At 36.0% G+C, this 16,535-nt stretch overlaps 1 protein-coding gene across 31 annotated transcripts in view; it reads right to left on the bottom strand.

Moving 5' to 3' along the window:
- The window catches only part of PKP4 (plakophilin 4), a 229,254-nt gene that overhangs the window by 91,810 nt on the left and 120,909 nt on the right, over positions 1 to 16,535 (bottom strand). For all 31 annotated transcript variants that reach the window (XM_077956234.1, XM_077956241.1, XM_077956215.1 and 28 more), the window contains 1 exon segment: positions 13,147 to 13,259. Coding sequence is in view for 19 of the 31 variants with exons in the window: in XM_077956215.1 (XP_077812341.1) it covers positions 13,147 to 13,259 (113 nt within the window). In the remaining 12 variants the exon portion in view is untranslated.

Raw genomic sequence — 16,535 nt, 5'->3', positions numbered from 1 at the left:
ATGTGTAGGTATTTAATGGAAGTTTTTTTAGCTGTGAAAATCTGTAGTCTACACACTTTTTCCTGCTTCAGTTTTAGAGTGCTTTTCTCCTATTTAATTGTGGAGTAACACAACAGCAGCATAGAAAAATCTATGCAAAAAAGATTAGATTGATTTGTTATTAAATAGATTGTGAAGCCTCAGGGAAGATAACTATAATAACAATTCAGACAATATAAAGTCTGGTAAACTTGTCATGTTTGTCCCCCACTCCCATCCCTAGGCAGACATGCCATGTACATTTTTATGACAAGCTGATTAACTGCTGAAAACGCACTAATGGAGGGCCCTCACTTTTAGGTAGATAATCACATTTTCAGTTTTCTTTCCCATACATCACTGGATTAGAGCTGTGTAGGGTAGTTCTCTGAAGGGTTAAGGATACATCACACATATCGCTCTTGTTGCTCTATGTCCTTAACCTGCCAAATGGTAACGATAATGAGAGTTTACCACCCGCCTTCTTTTATTTCATCATGAATATTAAAGTGATTAGATGAAGGAATTACAAAAAATTTCCCCCTAAAATAATTAACTGCACTAAGTACATTAGTGGCAATAGGCAATATATTTTTAAAGGTTGTTTCCTAGAGTTGTTGAATGAACATTTATATGACCTCTTGTAACCTGTTTGTGAATGACCAGGAATAGAAATATCAAGCACTTCAGAGTTTCCAGATAGGAGGGACAAAATAGTGGTAGTGGAGGTGGAGCTGTAGACGAGGACTCTCGCAGATGCCTCTGTACAGCAAACACAACTTTTACCTAGGTAGCATGTGTTTGGAGGGGTGCAGTGGCAAGAAGGAGGTAAATGAAGTACTGAAGTCTTCCCAGCCACTTGAGACTCCAATGGAAAAGCAAGAGAAAAACACTGTCTTTAGGGGAAAATGTCATCCTCATGTTAGATTCAGGTGTACAATAAATAAAACCAAATCAAAGCAAAACACACCACCACCGCCAAGACCAAAAATGAAACCCTACTGAAGAGTAAGAGGATAACATGCACAAAACATTTACTATCAAACTGCAAATTACATAATAGGTGTTGAACGGCTGTTGTTCTCTTTCCTATACTATAATTATAAAAAGGGATTTTACCGAAGGGTATGATGATCAAAGATACCAAGGTAAGGCATCCTGGGATAGAGCTAGGAGAGCCAGTGCAACCTCATCAACAGCATTCTTCACAAAATTAAAAATAATAAAATACAGGCATACATTTTATGCTGCTAGAAAGACACTTTATCATCTGGTTTAGTTACGCACAATGGTCCCTTGCTGATAGAAGGCAAATTTCTAAGCTTGTATCTTTGTAGCTCTAGAAAACAGCAACAGCTAAGTATTTGGTGAATGAATTTAGAAAAGACGTCATAAATACTTGCAGAAAAAAACAAATGCAGAGTCACTAAAGAAAACGTGGAGATAGAAACTGAGAGTAACGTCAGTATAATCTGTTTGGGCTTTCACCTACCCTAAGTGGCAGGTTTGGATAATTTGAGATTTATTATTATATTATATATAGAGGGTTATTTCTTCTACATACGTGTCACTGTACTAAAATGTTCATATTCTATAAATAGATCAATATGGTGTACTTTGTTCTACAATGTACTAGGATCTGTACTATTTTAAGAAATATATCCCAGAGTTATTTTAGCTTTAAAAAACTAATGATAGAACCAAAAACAAGCCAAATTACTCATTAGAAAAATGAGCAAACATGAACAGTGGAGGACACTCAAATGGACCATAACATATGAAAAGATATTCAACACCAACAGCAATTGAGAAAATGCAAAGTTAAATGAGATAACGTCAGTTTGGCAAAAATTAGACAGTTCAATATTAAACATTGGCAGAAAGAAAGAAGGAAAGAAAGCAAGCAAGAGAAAATGAACCTGGAACTTTTTTACACTGCTCAAGGGGGTGCAACTGTTGAGCTACTTCAGAAAGCTGCTTCAAACCAGCAAGATCTAGAAAAATTAAAAATGTACATTCATTATGATCCAAATAGTCTACTTCTCATTATATATTTTCCATAATCTTACACATGTGAACCAGGATATATGTTCAAAAATGTTCACTTACAGTATTGTAAAACTTCAACAATGGAATGGCTAAACAGTTTAATGTCTATGATATAAATATACAAGAGCAGTTAAAAGAATGAACTAGATTTACACACATCAATGTGGCTGGATCTCAAATGGAAAAAATCAAGGTGCACAATGACACATAAACCACACCTACCATCTTTGATGTTAAAAAAAAAAGCAACACAAAATATTGGTTACACAAGTGTTAATATATATGTATATAATATGTAAGTACTGTATATGTATTGACATAAAAGTATACAAAGTAATTTGAAACATTACACACTAGTGGTTAGCTATGGGGAAGAGAAAATGTGGCAAAGGGGACTTGAATTTTATGTTTAATATTTTTTATAAAAAATGAATTTTTAATAATTTTTAATTACGGGATGTGAGTACTTACATTTTCATCCTATTCTCTGCACTTACAATTTTTAACATTTCTCAAAACAAAGATTTAAAAACACAGATAAAGGGAAAATAATAATAGTAATAAGAAAATACAGGATTTAAGAGCATTGTTGCTTTTATGAGATGGTAAATGTAATTACTAATTCCTATAAAGCAGTGAAAGCAAATTTGTTCAATCATCTTGAAATATCCTGTATAACTGATTAAAGTACTTTATCAATATGTACACGTAATTTCAAAAACTAATGATGAAGAGTAAGGGCTAATATTATAATTCTTATTTTGATCCAATAATTCAATACTGCTAAATAACTTAGTAATATAATTATAGAAAGTGAACTATGAAAATTTACAGAAAATGAAATACTGTTTTAACTAAAATTGTTCTTTAAAAGATAATTAAATAATAGCATGATATACATATTTTAGATGTATGGGCCTCTGAATTTTTGAGAGTATTAGAAAAATTAATACAGCTGAGGTGCCTCCATTTTAACCACATATATTAAAATAGCGTTAAAATAATCTGAAACATTTATCCTATTAACCTGATCTTTTTTGTGGTTCTTCCTAACCACCTTATCTATTTGACATTTAAAATGCTCAGTCTAAGAGACAGGTAATTTATTTTGGAATACTTATTTGCTGTGATTAAAACGTTGTGTAGTACAACATTCTAGGTTCAAAAAAGATTCTATTACTCATGAAAGGTATCTTGTTTAAAATTCTACATGGTGACATTTTTAGCTTAAAATATGTTAGCTTACTGCAATACTGGTTGAAATACCTTGGGGTCACATGTCCTAGGCAAGACTTAGTTATACTAGTTTAATTCACACGTGTAGAGATACCTGTCACCTGGATTTGTATGTCCCAGTTGAAATTGGCTTGTGACTGGAATGGCAATGAGATATCATAATTAAAAATGCCTTCTGGAAGAACTGTGTTGAGCAAACTGCTCCAGATAAACAACTTCTGTAGAGCTGCAGGTCAGCTTTGACTCATTTGGTAGCTTTCAGATGTGGAACTCTTCACTGTGTTTACAACAGGAGTTGCATCACGAAAATGCAATGTTACCAAATTTGCTCATAAGAGCACCAATTTAATAACTATTCACCATAAAGATCCCAAGGGTTTCTGGTAATTATACTGAAATATTCAACAGTTTAGTCTTCATTTAGCCTGAATTAGAAATGAAGTTAGGGAGCTTTAGAATATTTGACTATTAAGAGAGCCACTAGTGACCAAATACACTAAAAAATTAAAACTAAATCATTACAGCCAACTAACTCACCAATAAACAAGCATTTACTAAAACAGGAAGCAAAGGAGAAAGGAAAGGAGGCTAGCCCACATGAGATAGTGGGAGGATGGGTGGACAGGCCAAGGGAAATCTCCCTTTGCTCCTGCCGCCTCCAACTTAAGAATGTCTAGAGTGAAGCTCTTGATATTTTTCCCCTCTTAAAATTCAATACCCAGCAGCACTATTCATAATAGCCAAAAACTGAAAACAACCCAAATGTACAACTGATGAATAATAAACAAAATGTGGCATATCTACATGATGGAAATATTATTTGGAAATAAAAAAGATGAAGTACCAATACATGCCACGACATGGAGGAACCTGGAAAATTTCATGCAAAGTGAAAAATGCCAGACACAAAAGACCACAAATTGTAATGATATCATTTATTAGAAATGTTGAAAATAGGCAAATCCATAGATACAGACAGAATAGTGTGGTTCTCTGAGGATAGGGAAAAGGAAAAAAGGGGGAGGCTAGAGGGTTTTTTTTTTGGAATGACGTTTCAAAATTAAGTAGTGGTGATGGTTGCACAACTCTGAATATACTTAAGAACACTGAATTGTACACTTCAAAAGTATGGATTTTATGGTATGTGAAATGTATCTCAATAAAATAGTTACTTTATAAAAAGCATGCTCAGGTTTTGCCTGGTGAGAGCACCGAAGGTCAAAGGGACAACTTTCTCAAACATTCTCCTAAGTGGTATATTAAATAAGTAATAAACTGTTAAAGCACAAACATTCAATCTATTCAAAGATTCTTCATGTTTTAAAGAATATATTATTTGAAGAGGCTGATTTCTCAATGACTTAAAAATATTCATTGAAGAAAAGATTTGAACCACAAAAAGGCCTTTTATGCTGCTGTCAGCCCTAAAACATTTTTAGAATTTTTAGTAATATCAATTGAAACCTGATGGGCATCTGCAGATGACCCGATCAAGTGTAACAAATAAAAAATCTGAATGGCAGTGGGGAATCAAATCTTTTCATTAAAAAAAAAAAGTTCTTTTCTTAAGTGGTAGTAAGAATACTATCTGTCAAAACTGTATGACCTTTTTGAAATCATAAAGAATTCTATTTTAGCAGAGCTTTAAACTAACTGAAAAAGGGAAGATAATCTTAGGAAGACTGTGAAGTTATTTAACTTCAACATTGCCACCATTTTCCTAGTACCAGCAGCAGCCAGTCAAAGAATGAACAATGTGAAGGGACCAACTGCTTCTGAACGGGATAATCAAATTTCAAAATCATTTGCAAAAAGCAAAAATGAAAATCTAAACTGTGATTTACTTCCAAAAGTTGCCATTAATATTTTCTACAATTATGAAAAGGCCCAATTTTTAAATATATATTTTTTACTTCAATATAAATCAAAAGTTAGGGCTTTGTTTTAGTAAGGAGACAAACTACGATTTGTAAAATCAAATATTTGGAACCAATTTATGATGTACAAAGAAATAAACTTTCTCTTTCACCATTTACAATTTATTGAGAAGTAAATAAAAAACAAAGAAGAGATAACCAAGATGAGTTTCTGGGAAACAGTAACATTCCAAGTCTGTTGTCAAGAATAGTTATAGTTTTGAAATTCTTTACTATAAAATTTCAGGGATAGTTTCTAGAATTCTAAGATGATCATATTTTATTTATGAAATTTTCAATTCTAACTATATACTTTTAATCCTTCTAGTTTTTATTGTTTAAATTTTTTGTAGAGATATGGTCTCACAATGTTGGCCAGGCTAGTTTCAAACTCTGGCCTCAACTGATCCTCCTGCTTTGGACTCCCAAAGTGCTAGGACTAAAGGCATGAGCCACTGTGCCCGGCCTATCCTTCCAGTTTTGCTACACAACAAGCTGAACCACTAGTGTAACTTCTCTGCTTGCGTGATATGTGAACACAGACCATACACTGTACACTGGAATGCTGAATTTATCTTGCAGTATTTCTCCTGGCCGAATCTTTCACTAGTATGCACCAGCCACTGGAAGGCTGCACTGGTCTCTAACCTACTAAGTTAGCATCCCTAGGCCCCAAGCTATTCAGCACTTGGGAATTCTGCTGGCACATGGAAACCATTAAATTTGATGTATGTGCTTGGCTGGGGAGCCAGTGGGGCAAAGCTACCATCTGTGGGATTATGACTGAACACCTCTAAGTCAGAATCCCTCCCAGGCAGAGCCACACAGCAGGGCCATGGACCCTCGGTTAGCCTCGAATACTGGTCTCATCGTCCCCGCCAGCAGGCCACTTGGACGTGCGCTGGGACCCCGGTGTGGAGAGCCCCTGGTCCTGGGAAAGAGAGTGTGGCTGGAAAGGCGGCTGCCCACTTACCCATCATGCAACGCATGTTGGGAACCTGGCGCTAAACCATTTGGACAACCTGTTTCTGGGGTGGGTTTCGTATGTAGCAGAGCAGCTCCCTCACTTTCACTGTGATCTATTGAAAGTCTGCCCTCGATACAACGGTTTGTAAAAAGAAGAAAACAGAAAATATAAAAATATAAGAAACAAACAAACAAAAAACATAAAAAAAGTTGTTTAAAGAATATCCTGGCATACTAAAGCAGGACATTAGGAACAAGATAAAAAGTTACCTGTAGGGAATTACCTCAAAATTAAATTTAAATTTAATTTTTCAGAAAGTATTTTTTGAAGAGAAAGAAATATAGCAAACTTTTAAAAGTGGTTGCCTCTTTTTGGGGGGTTCATGAAAATGTTCTATATGTCAGTTGTGGTGGTGGTGGTCATCACACAACTGTATGCCAAAAGTGCTAGTAAAGGATTGTAAAACTACACTACAAAGGGTTGATTTTTATGGTAAGTAAATCACACTTCAATAAAGTTGACTTAAAATGCATAGTAGTTATCTCTGAATGGTAGAATCATGAATTTTTCCCTTTATACTTCCCTGAACTTCACAACTTGTCTAAAAGGAACATCATTTAACTCCATAATCAATAAAATACAGCGTAAGAATACGGTCTTGTCTACACCCTTGCCTGTTCCAGTGTCCTTAGAGTGTAGGCATAAGGTGAAGTCCTAGGGGGAGTAGATGGCTACAGAATCCAAGTGGGCCCTGTAATGTGGGCTATTGGACCCTTTTACTCTCACTGTGTCCAGTGAAATCTCAACCCAACTAATGTGAAAATGATACCCCATCAATGATATATTGCAGGGAATAAAAGAACAAGTCCCATGCTCATCAAAATTTGGATTTGAAGGATGTTGCTTAGCCCGTGGGAGACAAGAGATTTAAAGGACATATTTTCCTCTGAGGATTCTGTGCCGTGAGATTTCCTAAGACAAGCTGTACATACCCCAGCATCCCCTGGGAGTCATTTCTGTTGCTAAGACGTATACACTATGCACCTGCACAATGACAGGCAATACAGGCCATCTCACATCTCAGCACTCATTGCCATCCATGACTCTAAAAGGCTCTACAGACAGAAACAGTCATGGTAGGCTGCCTGCTTAGTGGACCTACAATTGATTCATCTATCTACATATGCTAAGTATTATCCTGGAGCCAAGCTGTAGCGTCAGAATTGGCCCCCTGGAGAATTACTTTTAGTTAAGGTGTTATTCCATCCATTTATATTCCATTTAACAATGGAAGAAAGAGCCCTATGAGCTTGTTTTTGTAATTTACTAGAAAGAGACCACTGAGGACACTGCTTGCCTCATCATACAGCGGTATGTTAATGGGGACACATGGGAGAAACCACTTAAGCCTCAGCCCCAGGAACGGTGGATCCTCCTGAGCAACCTAGTTTGTTTTTCTCTTACAGACACGTGAACTGTGGAATTCATTAGTGTTTCTGTCTTTAGCATGGCTATTAGGTCACTCAGAGCGAATGTGGCATGGAAGGTTACAACATACATTTTGTGTACCAGTTTAACCTTGGCTTCATCTTATTTTTCTAAATTTTATCTTCTTTTTGCCCTCATTTCCTTTTAGTTTTTGTATTTTGAAAGGTGTTTCAAATACTTTTGGATGAGGTGAAATACTGAATGCATCAGTAACTATAGCATACTCAGAACAAATGCAGAAAAGTTTTTTCTTCCCTATTAACTGGTTCCTTTCAATGAGGTGAAATATAACTGTACTCTACTCAATATAAATGCAGACAAACTATAACTTCTTTATTAATTCATTACAAAACCAAACTTCAATGAGGTGAAATATTAAATACACAGATAATATTATCTGCACAGATAACTTTAGTGTACCTGGTACAAATGAAGAAAGGCTACAACTGGTCTGTTAAACGAGGCCATAACCCATCTTCAGGGCTTTTCAAGGTTGCAGCGATTATTTCTGGTCTGATATATCATCTCTTGATACAGGCTTCATCAATCCCAGATGAAAGTTCATTAAAATATATTGAAAATGTGAGTTTTATTAATTTTTTTAGAAGTAAATAAAACCAATGGAAAAGTCATCAGAAATGAGGTTTTTACCTTGTTGGGAAGACTACTACTTCTAAAGAGTCATTAATAGAAAAAGTAAGGAATTTTATCTTAAGATTTTTAAAATGTTCTCAAGAAGGCATACTGCAAATAAACTGCCAATGATTATTATGCAGTTCACATTTTTGGGACACTTCCTGACAGGTGCAAATGTATGCAGAGGACTAGTTTCCACTTTTAAAATGGAAACATATTCTGGCATGGGTTAAAAATGAATCTTTGATCCTACAAGTGTGAGGCAAACAAAGTACTCACTATTAGAGCCACTCATTCGGGGAGGAGGATTCCACAGTTTATCACAACATAAGCATAATTAAACAGGTATTAAACAGGACCTCATGCCACTGCTGCATCTTTCTTCACAGGGTGAGGCCAATAATGACAAAAACTTTGGATGGGTGAAAAGGTAAATAAAAACAAATCCATTTTGTTTTCCTTTGAGTCATTACTGTCATCTTTGGACCAGGAAAAGTAAGAAAATCTTACAGATCACCTTACCAACTCTGCCACAGGATCCAAACACTATGAAAGGTAACTGGTGATCAAATCCCCCATTTTGCTGATTAAACTCATTCCATGCAAAAACGAACTGAATCAAACAGAAGCTTGATGGCCCAAAGCAGCAATTCCACTTTTAATTGCTATTTTTTTAGCAAATTGGAAATGGCAGACAGGAAAGGGGGCCTGGGTCTGAGAGCTAATTTCTGTTCTTCTGTATCCCTTAGATTCTGGTTCCAAGACTGACAGTTGGCATGCACTGGAGACGCAAGGGGGATCTCTCAAGTGACACAATAAAAAAAACCCTTGGCTCCCCTAATGGCAAAGCACCTTTACTTGATGTGCCTGAAGCATCCTGGACTTAAGGTTCATTATCCATTCAATGATCATTTGGCTGGGAGCCCATCTGCTGAGCGCCAGGCTCTGTGCCAGGGCCATGGGGTTGGAATGGGCCTTACGACCTGTTGAGCAGCTAACATGCACAGGGAAACAGTGATGGGAATTCAGATGAAGGAGGTGACTTTTCCAGAGAAACTTGAGAAAGGTTGTAAAGAAGGGTAAGCATTTAGTTGGGACATCAAAAATAGATGGGAATTCAACATGAGAAGAAAGTAGGGCAATCCAAGTGGATCAGTTCCCATTCCAACCACGGCTCAGAGATCACTGAATGAAGAAACCCACTTTACTCATAACCCTTAAAATTTCATAATAGATTCCTATCTGGCTGCCTGGCCTCTTTATTCTGTTTTACACACTGCACTCTGAAAAAAGGAAAACTTCCAATAACCATCACCACCACCAATAACAACTTTCAGTAGGTCTCCTTGAAAGATCCAATAAAGTTCTTCACAATTAAATGCCAGCTTCACCTTTCCAATTTCATAAGGTCCTTTTAGGGCATATCGTAGACACTGAGCCTCTTAGTGCTCCAGGACGACTGTAATGTGGGATCATATATGCCTCTGTGTACATTTTCCTCCTTTCCCTGGTCAATCCCACTCCCATTTCTGCATGACCCATTCATTCACCTGACATTCACTGGTCGTGCCATAGTCACATACCAGGTACAAATGCCAGGCACTGAGAACCAGAGAGGAACCACAAAAAAGAGTCACTGACGGAAACTACTGCCCACAATATGTATTTTACTTAGAGATTTTTAACAAACATATGGAATTAGCCAGCTGAATGATATAGCCTTAAAATTATTTAACATTTTAAAATTAACAAGTCCAGAACATCATCTAATAGCCATGCATATATCAACCACTCCTTCATTTAACAGTTGTTAACATTTTGTTATATTTGCTCCAGATGGCTCTTGAATAAAACGCTACAGATTCAGTGAAAGCCTAATTCCTAGTATCATCCTCCTTTCTTCCTTTCTAGAGGTTCCACTATCTTAAATTGGTGTCATTCCAAAATATTTCATACTTTTACTCCACATGCATACACTGAAAAAAACACCAAGTACTGTTTAATTATTATGCAGTATTGCTATATATATATTTTAAATTGCTCATAGATTATATCCTCCTATAGTTATTCTTCTGCAACTTACAGCTTTTCAAGTCTGTTTTGCAAACACGTCCATGTTGATACACGTAGATCCAGTTATTTCATTTTAACTGCTCTAGAGTTTCATTTTAACTGCTTTAGAGTGTACCTATTAACAGTTTATTTTCCATTTCTGTCCTGAAGAATAAGTATATTCTTTGTAATTTTTACTTTTGCAAATGATGCTGCAATGAGCATCCTTTGTATTTTACTGTGCACACCTGTCAGACTTCCCCCAATGGTATCCAGTTCTTGGGAGTGTGAAACTATTCTTTTGCTCACTGATTCTTTCACTGATGGTCAAGTTTATGATATGTATTTCAATGCATTTATTTATTTATTTATTTTTTTTTACAAAATCAGAACTAATTCAGAAATACATGATGAACAAAGCACAGTGTGAAACTGTCCTTCCTACCCTCTTCAACACATCTTTTCTTATTTTTGTACACTCAGGTGCTATAATCTCTCATCTGGATTCCTTAGCTCTAGTGAAGGTATTTGTGTGTGTGAATGGTTGTTCAAACTGATGTTTCTGTGAGAGGATGAGCACTGACAAGTCCTATCCTGTCATCTTGCTGATGTCACTCAAATTTGTGTTTTATACTATCTCACGGTGAGCTCATCTTTAATGGTGCCATTTTCTCAGCTGGGGACTCCTGAGCAATGTGGATAGTTACATTTGGGCTCCAAATCCACATATGGTAGAAGCCTGGGGTTTGCTAATCGTGGGGTCCTTTAAAGGACATGGCTTAGTACAGTAATCTTAAGTTCAAACATACCATCTTGAGCTCACACAAGACTTCATTCTTCGGCTCCTATATGGGTATAAAACCCACCTCTAGTGCTTACTTTGAGGTTTGACAACTGTTCTAACATCTCCTAGAGGTAGCTCAAGCTTCTGGCTCTGGCTTTCAGTGCTCTTTCTAGTTTCGACATCTGGGGATTTTCCCTCCTCTTCTGCCATTTCCTCTAGGTATTGGTCTTTATTATTGATATACCAAGTATTACTAGGAGTTTATCAAGAGAATTTCTATTTTAATTTAGTTGGTAATACTGCCAGAATAAGAAGTACTAACAGAATTCTGTTAAATGTTGAATCACTTTTCCATTAAAATATAACTCTGGTTAGAAAAACAAAACCAGTTGGTTCATACCTTTTAGAAATATATAATACCATATTATTGAGTTTGTGAATTGTTCTTTTTGGTGTTAAAGATATGGATAATTTCTAAAAAATATTATAGAGAATTAAAGCTAATTTTTGTTTTCACAGTTTTAATTTCCTTAACAAATTATTTCATTGGGTATTGCAAAGTCTGAGTTAGAAATTTCTAATTTATTATTTTATACCTTGCTTATGATTCTCTTCCTATAAAAACCTTTCTGGATATTTATAAAATAATTACATAATCTTATATTTGTTTTGTAAAGGTTTCGACGACCTTTATTTATATGCTTTATGCCTTACCAAACATATCAATATACACAACTGTTAAGAGAGATGAACAATTCACATGACTACAACTTACCAGCCCAACAGTTTAATGTTCATACCAACAATCAGTTAGAAACAACAGACAGCATTCTATTCACTAAGAAGTTTTTTTGCCCATGAGTAACACAAGATACTGAAAAGTAGAATAATTATGAGGTTAGAAATGACTGAGAGAAAAGTTATTGCAGGCATGTCTACCTAAGTGTAGGCAGATCAAATTTAAAACTGCAAGCAATGAAAGCATTTTACAGTAGGCTTTATAGAAATATGTAATTATTAAGAAAGAAATCTATAGGTAGGATAAGCAATGATTTAATTATTTAGAACATGTAGTAATTTTTACAAGAATGATGCTTTTTTTTTTTTTTTTTTTTTTTTTTGAGATGGAGTCTCGCTCTGTCGCCCAGCCCAGGCTGGAGTGCAGTGGCCGGATCTCAGCTCACTGCAAGCTCCGCCTCCTGGGTTTTACACCATTTTCCTGCCTCAGCCTCCCGAGTAGCTGGGACTACAGGCGCCCGCCACCTCGCCCGGCTAGTTTTTTTGTATTTTTTTTAGTAGAGACGGGGTTTCACTGTGTTAGCCAGGATGGTCTTGATCTCCTGACCTCGTGATCCGCCCGTCTCAGCCTCCCAAAGTGCTGGGATTACAGGCTTGAGCCACCGCACCCAGCCAACAATGATGCTTTTAAATAGCATGAGAGGTATTTAAATAAAAAATAACAATCATGACTATGTTTTTATAGTAATGCACTCATTTTGTATTTACTATATATGAGTACAGTAAATTATTCCTTATAGTAATTAGTTTGTGTGGTACTTTCATAGAGTTCTAGAAAAACCCAAAGTAAACTGGAGACCTTTTTAAAAGTTAATGCAATCTTATTTAGAAATATTTCTTAGTTTAAAGAAAATCAATACCAGGTGTTCAAAGCACCAGCCAATTAGCTTTACCAAATAATTAGCAATTAATCCCAACAACATCCATTAACTGTGTGGACATATGAGGAATCTGAAGGCAGCACAGTAGCTTTTGTTACAGAAGCTTGCCAATGCTATAGAAAACATTTTAAGCACAGGACTGAGGGACAGTCGATACAGCAAGAGGCTTCTCAAAATTAGAATAAATGGACATTTTTGGTTTCAAATTCTGGAAGGCAAGTTAACAGTAACAACACTAACAGAATCATTTGCTGCATACAGAACAACTTAATAAGGTATGTAACTTGAGTGTGCATAAAGATGGAGCCATTGGCCCTGTACCTGGTGCTGGCGATGCTTGGTGATTCTGCTCCAAGCCTACATCTTTCTAGCTGACTGGCAACAATCTGCCTTTCCACTTCCAGTTCTCGGGTGAGTCGTTGAAACTGAAGCTCCTGTGATTCAAAGAAATAAAAGGCATATAAGGCTCCGAGGTATGCTGCTCAGGCAGATATATGAAGTAATGTATGTCACAGGAAACACAGGAACGTACCCATAACATATAGCTATGGTGTGGCTTTGTGAAATGCAATTTGTGGATGAAATAAATGACCTATTGATTCCTAGCTTTTTCAAATCTAAAGGCAATAGAATATCAGCCTTTGTTTGGGATAGAAAACATGTAGATCTTTATTTGCCTTTTCTGATTTTGGTTCTAACTGAGGTCTTTAAACAGTACTTCTGCTACAGTGCCTTATTAAAGTTAAGGCTTCCAGAGACCTTACTTAATGTATCTACATCAGAGGCACAGCAAACAATGGCTACTTTTTATATTTCTCATACTATATGTCAGCATAGTTTAAAAAAATGTAAATCCCCATGATCAGAATCACTTTACCATGTTTGATATATAGTCTTTTAATTAATAAAAAAAAATGATTCCAATGCCACAGAAAGTCTTGCCATATTTATCTATAATACAACCAACAAAAATTTGCTGTGTCCAAAAGCAATCATGTGCCACCATGCAAAGGGAGAGAAGGAACACAAGAAATGAAAAAGACTAAGCCATAACATGGAATTTAAAATATATTCAAAAGCTGGAAGAGTGTCTACAGAAATTATATTCTTCAATCTACGTTGCAAAGTGAAGGCAAACAAGTTCTATGAAAGGAGAGGATGTTTTAACTTTATTTGTATTTCTCTCATTGTTAGTTTGATGGGATTTTAATAAGTAGAAAACATGTCATGTTATAAAATATCTAAAGATCAAGTATATTCCAAAGGTTTTAAGCCACAAATAGCATCTCAAGCTCCCCTGTGCCATATTGTCTCCTCACAAGTCTACTCAAAGCAAATGCTGAACTGTAAGTAGCTTAATTTGATGACTGCTAGTTCAAAATACCAGACATATTAGTATTAAATCTAGAAACAATTCAGAAATAAAACGACCTAAAAATATTATTTATGATTATATTTATACATTTGCCATTAAAAATTTTAATTGAAAAGTACATGAACTCCCTGTGAAATCAGGCAAACATGTAATTGCTTGACAGCACTGGCTCTGCAAATTCCACAAGCTATTCTTAGAATAATTTTTAAGAAACAGTTCCTAAACTCCTTACCACCTTCTGATACTGCGAATCCTTTCCTAATGATCCCAGTTGGTGTGGGCGTATTGGACAGGGCCTAGATGAATAATAGCTGGCTCAATAACGCTGTACAATATGATCATAATCGGTAAGTGGGACAATGCTTGCCTCTGCCTAACAATTCTTAGGCTCTTAATAGATGTTCAGTAACAAAAGACTAGATAGACATAAATTGTTCAGAATTCAGTACAAGGCTAAGATCCAATTTGAAAATACTATTATGCTTAACTCACACTTTTTCTTTGCTCTGAAACAGCATCATTTTTTTTTTTTTTTTTTTTTTTTGTGATAGACTTCCATTCGTTCACTTCTTTTACTTACTTGTTATTACATGCATCTTTTCCCACAAGACTGCCTGGTTCTATCAAGCTGGGCCAGGAAAGGACTACTCGGGAATCCCAAAACATTCCCCAAGCCACCATATTACCTTCGTCCTCTGAGTTCAGTGGCTACTAGGGATTGGGAGCTGGAGTATTGTCCTCATTTTGGGATGGCCAAAAGTTACCATATCAGGTATAGTATGAAGATACATTGCAAATAAGAACAAAGAAAAAAAATTCCATTCATAGAAAAAAATTCCACTGTACAGGAATGAATTTTTATCATGTCTGTGGCTGCCTATGACCTTGTAAACAACCTTTCAAGGAAATGGCTGGGAAAGTTCCAGCTTGAAGGCAGAAGTTGGAATTTCCCATATTTCCTTCCCTCAAAAGCACAGACAGGTGACTTTGGCTCTGCCAAGAAGGTACACCCATGCCAGACTGTGATGCAGGTGCTGACAGAGACTCTGACTCCAGTAAAGAGGACACTCATTTTCTCTATTGCCTTCTTGCTGTGCTTCCTGCATTAGTTCTCAAGGTCAAGTTCCTGACATAGAAACAACCTCCATACACAACTCTGTGTGTTTGGTGGCTATAACAATAGTTTCTTTATCTGATCAACTTTGTGGCACAAATTTGGACACTGTTCCTGGAATCTTAGTCTCAAGTCTTGTTCTCCAGTACTTGTAACAAGTGTGGGAATTCACTAATAATCCCTTAATGAATTACTTTTCTGTTTAATTAGCCATGTCAGTGTCTGTATCTTACAACTAGAAACTTTGATCGACGTACCCATAGAAACAATTCACAGTTGTTGAGTTGCTAGGAAAGTCTATACATACATGATGTAGCTATATGTTTTATTTAACATTCTTATGGACTGAGTTAAGTCTACATTATATCCCTCCTGGCGCAGAGCCCATAATATTGAACATCACTGGCTACTTTTATCAAAACCATTCAACCTACTATGTGCCCACAACTTCTCACAAGTAGGACTTCATCAAAGTGCCAAAAGCAGACTATCAAGAAGCTATAAAGTACTGAATCTGTAAAAGTTTAACACCTGTGAATGTTTACAAACGAAAAATATGCTTTCTTGCAAAATTATTACTATTATTCCTACAGAATACAAGTTGCACACACACACACGTGAATGGCACCAAGATGTATGAGTGGGATATCAATATTTGACAATTCGGTCTCTACTGGCTTCTTAGAATGACTGATGAGGAGGAGGAGAGCATTATGCAGTCATATGAAAACACATCTAATAATTTCCAAAATAACACTCATTAAGATGATGATGCAGAGACATCATCTATGAAGTTAAATTCTTGTATTTTATCCTCTAAACAAAAAATGTGAAGACTGGTTCTTAAATCAGTATCCCAAACTGGGAATCTAAATTATAGGGCGAGCTTGTATTTGTTCTTTCATGAGAAGAAAAAAGTTAATGTTAAAAGCATTTGTCAGTGATTTAGTGTATGAAAATTTCCTTGTAGAGCCTAGCAAAACGACACATGACTTTAGAAAGTCAAGGCTACTAATATGCTTTAAAAATGGAATCTGTTCACATGTGTTACAAAGCTTGTCTTTTATATTTATTTCCTTCCTCTCAAATAAGAATACTGATAAATATTCTTTGAGAGAGAGTTAAGGGAACAGATGAAAATAAAGCAGCACTTTCAGATGAGTCATATTTGGTAGACAGAGCTACACTGCCCATGGAAGCCCAAGGAAGGGTTGGCTGCCC

The sequence above is a fragment of the Macaca mulatta genome, chromosome 12, assembly GCF_049350105.2.
Source record: "Macaca mulatta isolate MMU2019108-1 chromosome 12, T2T-MMU8v2.0, whole genome shotgun sequence".
Taxonomy (NCBI): Eukaryota; Metazoa; Chordata; class Mammalia; order Primates; family Cercopithecidae; genus Macaca; species Macaca mulatta.
This window is presented reverse-complemented; position numbering and strand designations above follow the sequence as displayed.